Source organism: Protopterus annectens, chromosome 16.part0 (assembly GCF_019279795.1).
Source record: "Protopterus annectens isolate FY-2018-M chromosome 16.part0, PAN1.0, whole genome shotgun sequence".
Taxonomy (NCBI): domain Eukaryota; kingdom Metazoa; phylum Chordata; order Ceratodontiformes; family Protopteridae; genus Protopterus; species Protopterus annectens.
In genome coordinates, this window is record NC_056750.1 from 112,883,512 (window position 1) to 112,901,920 (window position 18,409).

Below are 18,409 nucleotides of genomic sequence, written 5' to 3' on the forward strand. Positions count from 1 at the left end.
AAAACAGCAACAAAATATGATTTAATAGGCACAGTAAGGCTGACGAATTCCATACAGTGGGGTTTAGTTTACAGTACTTACAGTATTAAATAAGCAGAACTCAGTAGAAAGTAGAGTAAATAGTATAGTCAAGCAAAAACAAAAAAAAAAAAAATCAACTTAACAGTTTTTGGGAAGCTCAGAGGCCTCTTGTCATCTGGTATCTCTTTTCAGATTTGTGGCTGGTAGCCCACCTCAGTTCAGCTTGGTTCAAAGAAGCAAAAACCGGCTCAAACACAGGGCTTAAATACCAGAAGCTAAAACCTTTTAAAAAAAAATCAAAAGAATCAATATGTCTGCTGTCTGGTGTCTGAACAGTCAGGGAGAACCCAATCTTACCCCCTTTGTTAGGAGGCCCTGAGGGTTTGGCAATGAGCAGTTTCATCTCAATGCATATCCTGGGGAAATCCAACATTTTTTGCAAATCTGAACAGGAGCATTCTTTTTCCTCCTGACTGGTCCCTAAATCCGATGATTGCAGTTTGAATTTTTCAGCACTGGAGAGATGCATGTTGCAACTTGTTGGCTTTCCCATCCAACACCAAGTGCAGCAGCTAGTATGCCTTAGTTCCCTCTTGGGGACATTCAGCCAGGGACACTGTTATGTACGCTTGGCTTCCGTGTCTCCTGTATGCATATCCTCTGACCCCATTGATTATGATGTTTCTACAGGAGGCTGCCCATTGCAGAGTGACTGTGATCCTTATTGCTGCTTTTAGCACCGCCAGGTATGGTACCCCTTTCATTGGCCTCTTCTGAGGTACCTTCCTTGGGTCGCAGATTCCATTCCAGATCTGATTTCTCACTTGGTGGGCTTCGATCCACCCAACCTTCAGATGCTCAGGTTAACCCCATGATTCCTCCAATTTACCTGATGACCAGAGATCCCAAACTTTCGGACAGAGTGGTGCATATGTTGCCCTCATCTGAGAGGGTGTCTGCTTGTAAAGTATTTGGTAGCAAGTGGAAACATTTTGCTCTCTGAGCTCATTGAAAATTCTTTTTCCTCTGCCCCTTTGGAAGTTTTTCTGGACTTTCTTGCTGACTCAGGTTTCAGTTATTCTACCATTAATGTTGGTAAATAATTCCCCTATAAATCAAATTTGTGTTTGACATTTTGGTTGCATGGGTAAGCTTTTAAGAGTCCTAGTGGTCATTAGCCTGCTGTACACCAGTGAACCTATGAAGTTAGTAGCTGTTTCTAACTTTCACATTGGCAGAGATAATATGCCCTTGGCGGCTCTGACAATTTCAAAGGCCTTTTTCAAGGGAAACCTTTTGCTGCACCCTCTGGTCTGGGATCCTGCTGTACAGTGAAACTTGACTTTTTTGCTTCAGCTGCTTGTTACACCTCTGTTTGAGCCATCAGCTAGGGTTGAACTGAAGTTGTTATCTTGGAAGATCTTATTCTCGGTGGCTGTTACTTCCCACCAGGTGTGTGTCAGAACTGCAGGGTTTGACCTTGAATACCTGTGTATTTATTTATTTGATATTTGTTGATGGGATACTCCGACTGAGCTAAAGCACTTTTTCAGCGGAGGTAGATAGGGTGATGTCCTTCCGCGGTCCAAACCGCGATTAAGCAAACCGCGAGTGTCTCGTTCCATGCAAAAGCAAGAAGGTAGCTGTAGAAATTCTGTCCATGAGATTTAATTTGGCTTTCATAAAGATAGGGTGTTTCTACAAGCGGATTCTACTCTTCTGCAAAGGTGGCAACTGAGAACAATTTGAATCAAACCATTCACTTGCCAGTGTTTTTTTCCTGAATTCTGCAGTAAAGTAGAATGTTTTTCAGTCGAAAAAGTTTTAATGCAGACACAGAAGGACACTGACAGCACAATAAATTCATACAAACGCTTTAACTTGTTCACCGTGCTTTTGTCCTATAACTTCATCAGCGACCATACCAACAGTTAAAACTACTATTTAAAAACCCCAAGCCAATCAAATCAACAATGTAAGTAAAACAACTGTAATTAACAAGACAAGTGCATATGTTTTACTGTTTAAAAATTCACGATTTAAAAAAGGACATGAAATCATTCAGAACATAAATTTTAAAAACATGATATTGCATATCAGTAAACATAAGTATGTTTATAAAATTGTATATAAGAATATATTTAAAAAGTGTATATGTGAATACTTTATACAATGTATATGTTAAAACCTATCTAATATCACCATCTACTGACTGAATTGTAAATTACAATTTAGCTGATCTCAGTTTTAAAACTGGCGTCAAGGATGCATTTTCATTCAAACCCAGATATGCATTTGGTTCTAAAATTAATTGCCGATATAGTTCCCTATATTCTAACCGGGTTTCCCAAGGACCGCCCCTTGGGTCTGTAGGTAACACTTCTGTGGCAAAAAAGGCAAAACTAGCATCAGTACAACTTTGTGTTTGTACAAAGCATTATTAATGTTAGTCTTCCTACGTGTTCATACACTCTCATTTTAAATTTCTTCTCCATTTTTCCTGCATAATATGCATCACACTGGTCGCATAAAGCTAAGTAAATAATGCCATTTGTACTACAATTGGCATATCCCCTGGTTTTGACAATTTTGTTCCTACATTTTAAATGTACCACTTCCTCTAATTTAATATAGGGACACTGGGCACAATTGCCACACTTGTATGTGCCTTTCTTTTTGGAATTTATACCTTTGTACCTAGACGCACCACCTTCCAAGATGGACTTTATGTTCTGACCCCTTTTGTTAAATACATTTAAAAGGGTTCTCAAATATAATATTCAAGTCAGATATACTAGCAAACTTTTTCCATCCATTCTCTATAATATCTCTAACAAGTTTGGCTTCACCATTGTACGTAATTATCAAAGCCTTATTGTAGGGTCATATCTCCATCTTTCTTTTTATAACCAATATCTACGATACCTTTTCCTAGAAGTGGGGCAAACCTGTTACCTATAGACCCAAGGGGTGGTTCTTGGGAAACCCGGTTAGAATAGAGAACTATATTGGCAATTCATTTTAGAAGCAAATGTATATCGGGTTTGAATGAAAATGTATCTTTGAAGACAGTTTTAAAACTGAGATTAGCTAAGTTGTAATTTACAATTCAGTCAGTAGAAGGTGATATTAGATAGGTTTTTAATGGGTCTACTACTGAGCATCGAAAAGACACTTCTCTGAAATTAAGCAGTAGACCCTACACTTCAGCGAAAGTCCACTTAAACGAAAGTGCACTTTTGATGAAGTCTAGTACCCAAAACAAAAATGAAAGCAGTAAAACATGTTTTTGCAGGGGGGGCAAGCCCCTCTACACCCCCCCATGTGGGGGGCTGTGCCCCCCACACCCACCCTACTTAAATATACCATCTTCGAGATCCCACTACAGCGGGGAAAAGGGAATAGTCCCATACCGCGCTGTAGTGCGACTGCTGAAGTCAAATGTTCGAAGTTTCACTACTTCGAACAAGTGGACTTGGTGAAGTGGGGTTCGAAGTAGTGAAACTTCGAACATATTGACGGAACCCGTTTTAACTTATACATTGTATAAAGTATTCACATATATACTTTTTAAACATATTCTTATATACATTTTTATAAACATATTTATCTTTACTGATGTGCAATATCATGTTTTTAAAATTTATGTTCTGAATGATTTCATGTCCTTTTTTTAAATAGTGAATTTTAAACATTGATTTTATGTAACATTTTTAAGATATGTACTTGTCTTTTTAATTACACAGTTGTTTTAATTACACTGTTGATTTGATTTGGTTTGGGGTTTTTAAATAGTGTATAGTAGTGTTTTAACTGTTGGTACACTCCTCTGATGAAGTTGTAGGACGGAAATGCAGTGAACAAGTTAAAGCGTTTGTGTGGATTTATTGTGCTGTCAGTGTGCTTCTGTGTCTACATTAAACCTTTTTCTACTGAGATCCGAACTGCCTAACCAATGCCTTTCTTTGGTTTTATTGTTGGAGTTGTTTTCAAGTGTCAAGGCATTTTACCTTTTTTATTCTTTAAAGTAGAATGTTTACTACATTGTCACACTCCATAGACAGTTGAGGTTTTGTTTGGACAGAATCAAATCTTTCAGAAAGTCTAATCAGTTCTTTGTTTTTTTTTTTCAAAGGCCCAGTTGGGTACGCCCATAGCCAGCGTTCGGCATCTGCGGAACCCGAGGTCGTGTGGAGCCTCTGATCATCTGCCCGTGAAAAAGGGCCTCCATGCAGCAGCCGCGGGGTTTCTCCTTCTCTGTCATTCATTCCTCCACATCTTTTAGACCTCCGTACAGCTACATGATGTCACCGTACGATCGCAAACTTTTTTCCGTTTTTTTTTTTTTTTTTTTTTTTTAATTTTAACTGGTCTGTAAGCTGCCCTCAATCGGGTCCACTTAAGTGGTGGGAGGTTGGCATAATGGTTAAGGTGTTTACCTTAGACACAAGGTGCAGGGTTTGATTATCACATGGGGCAATTGGCTAGGCTTAAAATGGCCCACAAGGGCACTTAGCCTAGTACTAATCTATGAATCTATGAACCTATGAACTTCAGTGAAGCAAGGGACCTGATTGGCTGCAACAGACAAGGAAGTAAGTTGTCTTTTTTTTTTTTATTATTATATAACTGGGGCAGTTCTGGGACTTTTCTGCCTTTTACTACAACATTTTGGTCTGCAGACTTCCTTGTACCTTGACTCTTGCATTGTTAAAGTTTTGTGGTGCAGTTTGTGCTTGGCTTCAGAAACGTGGAGTAGGCAGTGTATGTTAGACTTCTGTTATAGTTCAGCAGTATGTAGTCTGTAAAGGGAACTCTGGGAAAAAAACAGCAATGATTTAAAGCATGTAATGAGAAAGGTTGTAGTGGTTTTACAGCAATAAATAACTATTGGTCAATACCAAATGTTAGCTTGTGGTATATTGGGCTCATAGGTAAGTATTAGGGAATAAGTCAGCAGACCATTACAAACCTAGCCATTAACCCATTATCAAGATCCCTGCCCAATTCAAGCAGGGCAGCACAAATCAGACCAAGGGACATTTTGAGGCTGGCTATCCAATTACCAAAGTTTACCTTAAAAGTACTAACGGTGATACTCTGCTTGACATTTTGGAAGTTTGTTACAGAAGTGGGGATGCACTGTAAAATGTATCTATAATATCAATGTGGCGTATTTTTGTTGAGATTTAGTTCCTTTAACCTGGTATTTTAATGCTCCATTTATTTTGTGAAGAAATAGAAGGTCAAATACGGTTGGATTTTTCATGGCTTAAAAGGCCATATGCAGATCCCAAAAAGACACACACACATATATATATATATATATATATATATATATGTATATATATATATATATATATATATATATATATATATATATATATATGTGTGTGTGTATATATATATATATATATATATATATATATATATATATATATATGTAGGTCTACTTCTAGATTTCATACTTTCAAATCGTCGACTTTCTTATGGTTGATACCATAAGGTCAAAGTTTTGAAACTTTGAACTGTTTAAATGGATCTCATGTACAGAGCGTAATGGTATATTCACTGTTTTCTTTGCTGTAGTGCGATCTCAGAATTGGTGTATTTAATTAGCAGGTGGTTTGGGGGGGCACACTCCCTCATGTGTCAATTTAGAGTGTCCAATCCACCTATTGCATGCCTTTGGAATGTGGGAGGAAACCCACACTAACACAGGGAGTACATGCAGAGTCTGCAGGGAAGACACCCCAACCAAGAATTGAACCAGAGAACCCTAGTGTTTTAGCGTACTCAGTCCTACACAGTTGTGGTACGATAACCAGGATCAATAGAATGGAGCATCTTTGGCTTATTGCTGTAGTGATGTGAAGCAGAACACGGTAATGACAACATGCAGAGTAAATGCATGTATTTGTAGTGACCTTGCTAATTAAAGTGTCACAAAGGTACCTGACTAGGTCATGCACAATACAGTGACTGTTCCAAGACATTGTATTTCACCCCAGAAAACACTGCAAAGAGCAACCTTCTTGCAAACTGCAGTATGTGAGTATCACTCAAGAGGTGACTGAAATCACATGCCCACTTCTGTCCTTGTTACAGTGAAAAAGAAAGGAGTGTATAAGAGCGTATGAAAGGAAGAAAGCAAGAAAACAGAAGCACACAAGGAAGAGCAAAAAATACAGTGATATGAAAAAGGTAGGACAGTAGGGTACCTTTTTGGGGGAGAGATCCACTCTAATTTAAATGAAGACAAGAGGTAAAGAGAGCTATGAGGAGGTATTTTATGCAAGGAAAGGCTGAAAAATAAAAGATGTAGGGCTATGTTTCAGAAAAAAAAACAAATGCAAAAGAGTAGAAACAGATGGGTGGTTCTGCACAGAGAAGAATGGGTTGGAAATTGTCGGACAAATACATGGGGGATGGTGATGGGGAGGTTTTACCATATGTAAAATGTGGGGCAGGATACATATAAAGGAAGTCACACCAGTTAGGGTGCTGGATATATGGGGGATGTCAGGATGGCTAAGATGGTAACCTATACAGGACCAGTGTTGGATGATCAACATTTCCAGATGGTGACTGACCCTCTGTGGCCCAAAGTTAAGGGGGTGCCACCCCAGTGAATCTGCAGTTAAGCATACAAGTTTCTCTATCTTGACAAGACACTTGAATACATTGTCCAAAACAGCAGCCTCAGTGTTTGGTTAACAGGTAATGGGATATCAGCAGCCACATAACAGGTAATCTTCACCCCTGTGCAGTGAACAAGTCATACCCCCTCTCATAAGTTGCAACAGAAGAAGTTGACAATTAATGTGCCTGGGTAATCCAATTTTTCTCTTGCTCATCGGGTGGACCTACAGAGTGAAGACATAATGGGGAAAGTGCCATAATGGTGACATGTCATTGAAACCATTGCTGTAGCTAAGGTGGTGCAAATGGTATGATTGCCCTAGGTGCAAACTGTTATGGGGCGTGAGGAGCAGTGCAACTGAGCTGGGTGCAAGTGCAGTGCAGCTAACTTCAGGTGAGCTTTTTTTGTCCTCATCTTTGGAGGAGCTTTCTGTGAGGTGGCACTAGACTTTGATCTAGCACTGAGTTTAATGGGTATGGATCATTGCTATTTGCCTTGGAGTTCCATGTATCTGTCATGCTGACAGTTATTGCTGTCTCCTGTGACACTCGATCCTGCTGAGCATAGCCAGTGTTATTTTTTTCTGCCATTACCTTCATGTAAAGAAGTCATCTGTGCAGATTTTTAACCATGTTCCAAATCCCCCCAGTGCTGAAAATTCACTAACTCTTGAAAGCCTTCTGTCAGTGGAGTTGTGGGAGTTGTGAGAGATGACAGGAGTCAAGCACCTGTTACAAGCTTCCATCCCTGTCATTAGCCAGTGTGGAGTTATGAGAGATGACAGGAGTCAAGCGCCCCTTACAAGCTCCCATCCCTGTCATTAGCCAGCATGGAGTTGTGAGAGACGACAGGAGTCAAGTGCCCCCTACAAGCTCCCATCCTTGTCATTAGCCAGCAGCCTGGTGTGCTGAAGGCTGTATGGGAGGGTTAACATGGTTGTGGAAAAAAAAAAGTTTCATGTAGAGAGCCTTGAAGTTAAAGGCTCTGGTTTCTTTAATAAACATTTTGATGTATGCTTTCCTTATTTCCTCACCTTATATCTAAACAGCTTATAAGGATATATTCGACTTTCAATAAAAAAAGTCATAATCATTTTCTAGATAAAAATGTTATGGAAAGTTAAACTGTATAACAAGAGATGCTGTGGGAACAGACAGTAGATATAGACATATGTATCTGCAACTATCATTATATTTGTATTTACAGTTATTCCCCCTTTCAGCCATGCAATACCTTTTATGCATAACTGACTGTACTGGAAAACTACCTAGCGAATGTACTGTGGTTACCCTCATTTCATTTGCTGTGTCTTTATTAGTCCTGCTTTAACAGTAATCCTGTGATAAAATGCATCCATAGTTCTTTTTAAATGCCACTGGTAAGTAGTATCCCACATAACGGCACAAACTCCATGATTCTCATGAGAGTATATGCTGCACAGTATCCTCAAGATAGAACATGAATGACAGAATGCATGCTGAGGCAGGGCTAACCACCCGACAGTGTAAAATGTGGCTGTAGGTGATTCAGTCATGTTGACTAATGTCACCAAATGGACATGGGTATTTGCTGGTGATAAATGGGTTGAGGACCCGGACTAGTCCAACCTACACAAGGGACCAATGCTAATGGAGGAAGGGGTGTACACGCCTCTGTTGACCAGTGTGTGCCCGCCATAAAGTCCAGTAGCCCTAAGTGAATAAGCTACTGGCTGGCCAGTGTCCAGTTAACCAGCCTGGGTTACCTGGGATACAGCTGTTGAGAAAAAGCTGGAAATAAAACCAATCAACCTGCCAAACATGAACTAAGAACTGCTACACTCAGTGTAGGTTCACTGACAGGATGGAGCTTAGAAGCAGATGACATGATGGTATGAAGGAGGCTGGACATTCTATGTATGGAAGGGCAGTGAAGCAAAGCCACTTGGCTTGGCATCCAGAGACTACTACTCAGGAGGAATTCTGTCAGGAAAATGGCTTGATAGTAGCCAACAAATGGTTCAGAAAGAGGGACAGTCACAAGATCATATACAAGAGTGACCAACATGCAACTCTGGTAGAAGTCTCCTAATAAGAAAAAGGCACTGGGGTAGAATCAGTAATTGCAAAGTCATCCCCAGTGAAACAGTCAGCCCACAGCATAAAGCACTGGTTGCCACAATCAGCTGCAAGCAGTGGTCAGAGAAGGCTCTAAGGTCAACAGAGACCAGGCTGAAGACCTGGAAGTTGACTGGAGAGAAAGTACAACATTTCAAGGAATTATTCAGGGCTCTAGCACCCTAACAAGAAGGGTGGTAGGATGCACATTGTGGGACAGATTAAGAAATGTGGCCATCAGATCAGAGGCCAAAGTAGCTCCAATTCCGGAAAATATCGAAGAGAACAGATTACTGTGGTGCAGGCACATGTCCAGAAAAGCAGAAGACAGTGTGGTGAAAAAGATTTGGGACAGACAGGAAGAAGTTAAGAAGAAATGAGGGCATCCAGCAAAGCGGTGAATGTATTGTGTGATTGAAGATCTATGACAGTCTGGCATGAGTGTCGAAGAGAGCAGGAGTGTGACATTGAATCGAGAGAAATGGCAACAGTTAACATGACACCCTGACCCATGTAGAAAATGTGAAAAAGAGGGTTGATGTTGATAAAATGAAACAATAAATGTATTGAACCACATTGGCACTTCCCTACTCATGTAGCAGGGTACATTCCATCGATGGCTTTAGAGCATAATGACTGATAAAGCTTGGTGTCGTACATGGAGTAGAACAACACTTAGGGGAAGCCAGGAACAAGGGTACGGAAGAAGTAAGGATTTTAACTATAGTAAAGGGAAAAGAAGGCAATCATGGGAATTAAGCAGGCATAAACACTTAAAGGCCTTTAATGATCACCTCTGTAATGATCTTTAAATGGTGCTGGATAAGCTTGGCAGGGAAGGGGGTGTGACAGCAATTTGGTCACACTTTATATTCTCCTGGGTAGGGCCCCCAACTTGAAACTTGCTGGGGGCCCCCAAAATCCTAGCACCGGCCCTGGGTACGCCAGTGTCTAAGGTTACTCTGTCGCAGTGGTTATCTGACTGTATTTCTTTGGGGTATAGCTTGAAAGGGAAGGCTTTTCCCTGTAAACAGAAGGGTCATTCCACTAGAGCTGAGGCTACCTCTAACAGAGATGTTCCGGAACAACCTCATGCTGATCAAGATTTGATACAGGAATGGTCAAAGAAAAGTGAAGTGAAACCAAAAGATGAAAGATTAATGATGGCAGCCTGGAACAGTGAACTGTGTTCACGTTTGTTTACAAAGTAAAGGCTAATGACAACAGTATCGGGCAGCGCCGCTTAAACGGGTTTAAACTATTCCTGGCTCCACAAAGTCTACTCTTCACTTTTTCCCTTAGAACTGTTCTAACTCTCAAAGTAAGCACTCTCTTTTCCTTCTAAAGCCCTGCACTTGCTCAGATCTTATAAGTAAACACTAACAAACTAAAGCAATACACCCTATTATACTTTTTATAAGTACTTGGCTCCCTATTGGTCCTTTCTGATCAGTCAATAAGCAGCTCCTTATACTATTCTGGTATGTCCGAGAGACAGTTTCAGGTTTACTCTCCAGTCCAGCTAGTGAATCTGGGAATCTTGAGGCAATGTTACAATTGCCTTATGTACACGGACCACCCTCTCCTCCTCCCAACAAGCTGAAATATATGTGAGAGATGCAACTATACAGCCAAACTGGAGGCTGAGCTCTCTCAACCCAAGAATTGGCACAGTCAGTCAGGAGGAGAAGGAAACCACTCACATCACAATTCCAGTCTCACATAGACCTAGCGCATCAGCAAACCAAACACATAAACACACAAAAACATACTCGGAGGCTCTAAATAAAAATCTGCCAAAGCAGCAGAGACCTCCAAAGCAGACATCCAAGCAACAGCTACCCCACAACAATACCCACGTATCACATATTTCACAAAGTCAGTGTGCCACACAGTCACAGCCCTTAAGGCTAAACAACACACCAAATACACTTGTAATAGGTGACTCTATTGTCAGACACACAGAGGTCCCACTCACCAGACTGAACAAGGAGAAGGTCATTGTAAGCTGCCTGTCAGGTGCCAGGATCCGCCACATAACACAAGCACTCGGGTCACTCCAAAGCAAGTACAAATATGACTCCGTCATTGTCCATGCTGGTGTGAATGACCTGAGACATACCTCCCTGGACTACATGAAAAGAGACATAGAGGAGCTCTCTGATCATGTAGCCCAGGCCGGTATGACTCTGACCTTGAGTAGCATCTTGCCCTCACCAAGAATGATGCCGCAGTATAAAGACAAAATGATCAATTTTAACAATTGGCTAAAGTATTGGTGTCGTTCAAAGGGGATCCAGTGTCTGTCAGCCTGGGATGACATGTTCGACAAGCCATGTTGCTTCGCTAGGGACGGCTTGCACCTGTCACCCCTGGGCTTTCGAATACTGGCTAAGGCTCTTGCCACACCCATAGTGCCTTTTTTAGGCAAGGCTCAAAAGACAAACCCACCTCCATAGACAACACAAGGAGAAAAAAACTAAGGGTAATGCTACTCAACGCCAGAAGTCTAAACCTCAAGATGCACGCACTCTAGGCTCTCCTCAGTATGGAGACTATCGATATCTGTGCGGTAACAGAAGCCTGGTTCAAGGCTCCCGAGAGCACCCCAGCACTACCAGGTTATAACTCATACCGTGCTTTTCAGCCCCAAAACCCGGACCGAAACACAAAAGGAGGGGGAGTATCCATATTCATCAAAGATACCCACACCTCCAGGCTAGTGGCACTGCACGAAGCATCGGAGACCATCCATGTGCAACTAACAGTGGACAAAACTGCCTTTCAGTTTGTAGACTGCTACAGATCACCCTCCCAATCTCAGGAACCCCAGTCTGCTTTCCTGAGAACATTGGAGAATATGAAGGTGTCTCCAAACACCATAATATTGGGTGACTTCAACTACCCAAACATTGATTGGGAAAACTACTCAAGCCACAACACCCTTGCCCAACAGTTCCTAGAGTTTATAATCTCAAATGCTATGGAACAACTGGTCACCACTCCCACAAGAGGGGACAAGATATTGGACCTGGTCATCACCAACATGGGGACTCTATATTCCACACCGGAGGTAAACCCCTCATTGGTAAGTTCAGACCATAAACTAATCTCACTGGACATCCATATCCCGTCCCCACCCCCAGCCAAGGAAATCACTGTAAAAAATTTCACAAAAGCAAACTTCACACTTCTCAAAACCGAGGTGGAATCCTTCAAAGCCCCCGGGCCAGTGGAAAATACTGCCCAAACAACAGAATCCTTCACAAACGCATTCTGTGAGCACCTACAGGAATGCATGGATCATGCTATCCCAGATAAAACCAAGACTGACTCCTCCAAAAGCAGACCATCTGTCTGGTGGACCCCGGCCATAAATAAGCTATACAACAGAAGGAGGAAGCTACTACATGATAGGGCAAAATCCCAAAAAGGGAAGGCATCTCTGATCAGTACTAGCAAGAAACTACAATCCCTCATAAAATCATCAAAGGCCAGCTTCAAAAGAAAAATTGCCAAAGACGCTAAAGATAATCACAAGGCCTTCTTTAGTTATATCAGGAATCCGGGAGGCAACTCCCAGACAACTCCCAGATATGCTCTGAGTTAGTGCAAAATGGCAAAAAATGCACTGAACCCACAGACATTGCCAGCATCCTGGCAGACAGGTTCAGTGCAAACTTCTCCCCCCCAAAAGAGCAAATGTCTATCCCAACAGAATGTAGCCTCCCAGACATCACAGATGCACAGGTGAAAGCTGCCCTCTCCAAAGCAAAAAACACGGCATCAGCAGGACCGGACGGTGACCCGGGCTGCGTCTTACACAAGCTCCAAGAAGAACTGAACCCTCACTTAGTCATTGTTCAAACTCAGCCTTACTACAGGATATGTACCCAACGAATGGCGTACAGCAACAGTGGTTCCGCTCCACAAAGGTGGTGCCACAACGGACCCCGGGAACTATCGCCCTATAAGCCTGACTAGTCTGGTCTGCAAAGCTATGGAGCGTATCATCATGGAACTCATAAACAAAGACATTGGAAACCTCCAGACTCTGGACCCTACCCAATTCGGCTTTAAGGGCAGATCTTGCCTCTTAAACTTAGTTGACACCAAGGCCATAGATGAGGGGAAGGTAGTCCACACAGCCTACCTGGACCTCGCAAAGGCCTTCGACACAATACCCCACTCGGGCATCATAAATAAGCTTACCAGCTTAAATATCAACTCCTATGTCACAAAATGGGTTACAAACTGGCTCAGGGATAGAACCCATATGGTCAGAATTGCAGGTGCCATGTCAGACTCTAAACCAGTTACAAGTGGTGTCCCACAAGGCTCAGTCCTGGGACCTCTCTTGTTCGGTATATACTTCTCTGAGGTACAGGCTAACATGGGAGGACTATGGCTGGCCACGTTCGCAGATGACTGCAAACTGGGAGCCATAATTGACTCTCCGGCTGACACAAGCATCCTCCAAAAGGGTCTCTCAGAGACGGATACCTGGTGCCAGAGCCCCGGTCTCAAGCTAAATGCCAAAAAGTGCATAGTAATCCATTAAGTACGGAAGAAGTAATTAGGGATTTGGGAACCCAAGTAGATAGTAATCTCTCCTTTAACAATCACATTGCCAAAGTGGTTAGAAAAACCTTCTATATAGCCCACCTTATCACAAAAGGGTTCACATCTAGATCAAGAGAGGTCATTGTGCCACTCTACTCATCAGGCCCATAATTGAATACAATGCCCCATTTGGGATGTACCTTACCCGACACGTACAGCAACTGGAGAGACCCCAAAAGTACCTCACCAATAGGATCACGGGCCTCAAACAGATGCCCTATGCAGTTCAACTAAAGAAACTCCAGCTCTACTCTGTTACTTACCGCCTACTCAGAGGCGATCTATGCCTGACATACAAAGCCATGTCAAACCCAGAATTAATGGACATGCACCACCTCAGGAAATCCAAATCCCTTAGAGCTACACGCTCCAGGGACTTAAACCTCAGCACAGCAATAAATAGGACATGCTGGAGGGACAGATTCATATCCCAGAGGCTCCCCTAACTCTGGAACAAAATCCCAATCCATGTTAGGCAGAGCCCCTCAATGATCCTCTTCAAGAGAAATCTTGACGAGTGGATGGGAGATCATAAGTTTACCCCTGGGATCTCTTCTGTGTCTCTGCTAGACAGAGACACAGTAAACTAACCTTAAAAGGGTGATGATCTGTGACCTACTATACAGAGGCACAGTCAACTAATTGTAAGTTTACCCCTGGGATCTCGTCTGTGTCCCTGTTAGACAGAGGCACAGTAAACAAACCTTAAAAGGGCTATTCTTCTGTGGCCTACTATACAGAGGCACAGTTAACTAATCTAAAAGTGAGGCGAAAGCCAAACACACTCTGGCTAGGCTTGCAAATGCCCTAGGATAGCTAGCCTAGTTAGCCTAGTATCTACCTATGACAGCCCATGATAGTGAATCATGTTCACATTTGTTTACAAAGTAAAAGGCTAATGATAGCAGCCCAGGATAGTCAAACTATGTTCACGTTTGTTTACAGAGTAAAGGCTAATGATGGCAGCCCAGGATAGTCAAACTATGTATACATTTGTTTACAAAGCCCATTGAAACCTTTGGGGGAAACTGGCAAATGCATGTTCTGTAAAACAGAACTGGAAACAATCGCACATCTTTTTTTCTGGTTATTATACATTTACAGCAGAGGACCTGTGTACTGAATGGTCCACTAATGTGGCAAGACTGCTGCACTGGAGATTGCACAAACATTATAATATATAAATAGAGTGGAAGGATTGGAAACTTGATCCACAAATTATTATAGAGAAGCAGATGCAAGAAAACTAAATATAGTAATCCATAAAGGAAAAAAAAAAGAAAAAACAGAAGTAGCTTTGATCATTAAAACTGCTGCACCCAGTGACTGTGATTGTGTACAGAGAGACACCAAAGTCATAAAATACCAGGATTTGCAGGTAGAAATGAGAGCAGTGTGGAAGAAAGACACACTAACAATTCCAGTTGTAGCAGGAGCAGCAGTCTAATAACAAAAATAATTTACATTCATACTTAAATGCGCTACCAGTATATATATAACTCCATATAAATTACAGGAGGAGGCAGTTCTGAGCACACTGCGAGCGCTGAGAAGGGTAGTCTTGGCTAACATCCAAGACTGAAACTATACTAATTTTGTGAGCTCTAATCATACCCTGACTTATGAATGGGGTCCATTAACTTCATGGTATTAGATAACCAAAACACTTTAAGAAATTAAACCCCCCCCCTGAGAAGCCATGCGGTTTTGGAAGTTGACCATATCTTCACATCACTTTCTGATGATGCAAATCCCAAGAACATCCCATATGATTATGGACAAGTAGAGCAAACAAATACTGCTCCCACACAAATAGTCTCTCAGCAGTTCTTTATACCCAGTATTTTGCACAGTGAGAAAGCCTTGCTGCATTCTCTTAGCTTCACCCTCTGACACCAAATGCAACAGCGTCTTTCCGTTATCCTCTGAGAGACATGTTTGCCCATGATTAGTTCCCCAGGCTTCTCTCTGCCTTCCCTCAAGTTTCTATCATCCCAGGATTTTTGCAGGTAGCCAAGATGTGCAAAGCCAAGGTAGTTCTCATAATCCCATTCTGGACCTGCCGGATTTGTTTTCCCCTGCCTCTTTTTCCACAGCTCCCTCATCTGCTGTCACATCTATCAGGTCAGCCTCACCCAGATACCCACTTACTGTGATTAACAGCTTGGTTTCCAGGAACCCAAGGCTCCCATCCCAGGTAATACAGCTACTCACATCATCTTTGAAGTCTTTGACCAGAAAGATTTATGATGTAAAATTCAGAGTTTTCCTTATGGACAAACAAAGAAGGAATATAGATGCCTTTTCAGCTCCAATTTCTGCAATCTTCACATTTTTGACACAGCTGTTTCATTCATCATCCAGTTGCTCGTCCATCAAAGTACGCTTGGCTGCAATTTCATCATATTAAGGTTTTCCACAATCTTCCTTAGCTTTTTATAAGCTTTGTAAGACCTTCCTAAATAGTCTTCCACTCCAGACCGCTTTTAATTCACCCTACTTCTCCATGGGACTTAAACCTCATACTGGAGAAACTCCTCCTCCTACTCCCATTCTACTGGACTCAAGTTCTTGTTCAAGAAAAACCCTTTTTCTAGCATCTTATTACTTCTGCTTGATGAATTTCAGAGTTGCAAACCATTTCCTCCATGTTCTGTTATGTTGTGTTCCGTAAAGGCAGAGTCTGACTTGGAAATGATCTCTGTTTATGCCCAATGTTACAACACAGTTCAACTTAAATCAGTTTGCCCACCTGCCAGTTTTCTTTTCAAGCTTTGCCAATGCTGAGATGTGTATAGACAACTTACATGCAAAGGACAAAATTGTCCTTTCTGGAGAGACCTGGAGTAGCACCAGAGGCCTGTCGGTATCCAACCAAGTGGTGGATTATCACTTGTCACAGAGTGAATATTATACCTGGCCATTCTAATTTTGCCTTGCATGCAGTATGATGGCTTTACAATCTGGACATTATGGGTGGGGGGGAGTTCTGGCTAATGTACATTATTACTGCCATGAGGAAAGGTGCAATCAGTCAATCTGTTTCCAGGGTACAGACAGGGACCAATTAATCTGTCATTTGTTAAATACATAGTTTATATTTTTATATGAATAATGGGTAGCAGATTGTATTTCTGATTGTTAAAAAACATAAGCTGATCCAGACAGTTGTGAAGTAAGTCCTAATCTGAACTACATCCTTGTAATGACCCTGACTTCACTTTTTTCAGGGTAAGGTGAAAGCTAAGAAGCTACAGCACTTGCAAAGCAGTCTTCGACCAGCTGATTTGGGCCCTTGTGGAGATGGCAAGTATCAAACACCAAAAGGCGAGAAGATCCCATTGGAGCTACAGCCTCTGAGTGCCCTCAAACCTGGAATGAATGCTGCAGTGGTGGTCCTTGGGAAGGTGGTCTTTAGTCTCACAACAGAAGAAAGAGTGCCTTTGTAAGAAAGACCTTTTTATATATATAGCATGTTATAGATCAGCAGCGACTTGTCAGGCTGTGTTTATTTTCTGTCTATGCTACCTTTTTGGAGAACTCTACTCCCCTGTTCATCCTTTTACTGTGTAGCTTTTTTTTTCTTTTTACATCCAAATGGTCAAACTGATATCAGATGTTAAAATACAGCATTTGTTTTAAACAAGAAGCATCTTTATTTAGTTATTATTTATGACATACACAGTCATACATTTATAGAAATGAAAACAAACCATATTGACATATTTTCAGCTGCAAACATTATGCATTCCTTATCTACCCAGTCATTGTCTGTCAAACATTATACAGTTCATTCAATTTCTGCCTTCCATTAAACCTCATTCCTCCTCTAAAAACATTATTCTGCATGTATTGTTCCCACAATTACATTTTTTCTATGCAATGTGCTCTTACCCTTTTCTAAAGATCCCATTTCCAGTTATTTTGTGTCTGTTACTGTATTCACTACTTGTAGTACCGTTGGTTTAAACTTTGACTTCTATTTTCTAGTCATTACTTTTTTTGTCAGCCACCAGAGTTGAACTTGGTTAGGCCATGCTAAGTCTAGACAATTCCGATTCTGTATCACAGCTCAAAAATAATTTCCCTGGTTACACCAATTTGCTCACCAAGTTTTCTGATAGCGTAGTTTGCAAGGAAAATATGTTCCCAATTATCTCTTTCTTCCCTATCACACCTCCAACATTTGCAATCTACCTGAGGAAAAATTCTTTGGAGTCTGATTGGAGTATAAAAATACCTATGTAAACACTTTCAAGCAAAGATCCTAAGTCTTCTAGACATTGTTTCATATACCCATAAACCCAACATATTAGTCATTGGTGACTCCATTGTGAGACACACAGATGTGCCTCTCACCAGGCTGGACAAGGAGAAAGTCACAGTTAGTTGTCTGTTAGGGGCTAGAGTCCGCCATATCACATACGCACTCAAGTCTCTCAACAACAGGTACTGTTATGACTCTGTCATAGTCCATGTTGGTGTGACTGACTTGAGATGTACCTCCCTGGACTACATGTACCTCCCTGGACTACATGAAGAGAGACATGATTGAGCTCGCTGCATATGTGTCCCAGGCAGGTATGTCCGTAGCCTTAAACAGCATTCTACCATCGCCCAGAATGATGCCTGAATATGAACAGAAAATGACTGACTTTAACAATTGGCCTAGTTTCTTATGTCATTCCAGGGGGATCCAGTACCTGACAGCCTGGGAAGATACGGTCGACAGACCACGATGCTTTGCCAATGATGGCCTGCATCTGTCTCACTTGAGATTCAGGATTCTGGCAAAGGCTCTTACCTCCCCTTTAATGCCTTTTTTTGGAAAAGTGATGAGGTTAAAACTACCAACATAAAAATTTCAACAAAAAACAAAGGTCATGCTGCTAAATGTTAGGAGTCTAAACATGAAACTGCACTCGTAAGCATTCTTAATCCTGGAAAATGGTGACATCTGTGCAGTCACAGAAACCTGGTTCAAAGCTGCGGAGAGCACCCTAGCCTTACCTGGTTACTCAGGCTG

General features: G+C 41.7%; 1 protein-coding gene across 1 annotated transcript in view; it reads left to right on the forward strand.

The window, feature by feature from the left end:
• The window catches only part of TTC5 (tetratricopeptide repeat domain 5), an 852,502-nt gene that overhangs the window by 605,021 nt on the left and 229,072 nt on the right, over positions 1-18,409 (forward strand). Inside the window, exon 8 of the mRNA XM_044058462.1 lies at positions 16,614-16,828. Within this exon, the coding sequence (XP_043914397.1) occupies positions 16,614-16,828 (215 nt within the window). The remainder of the gene's footprint in view (positions 1-16,613; positions 16,829-18,409) is intronic.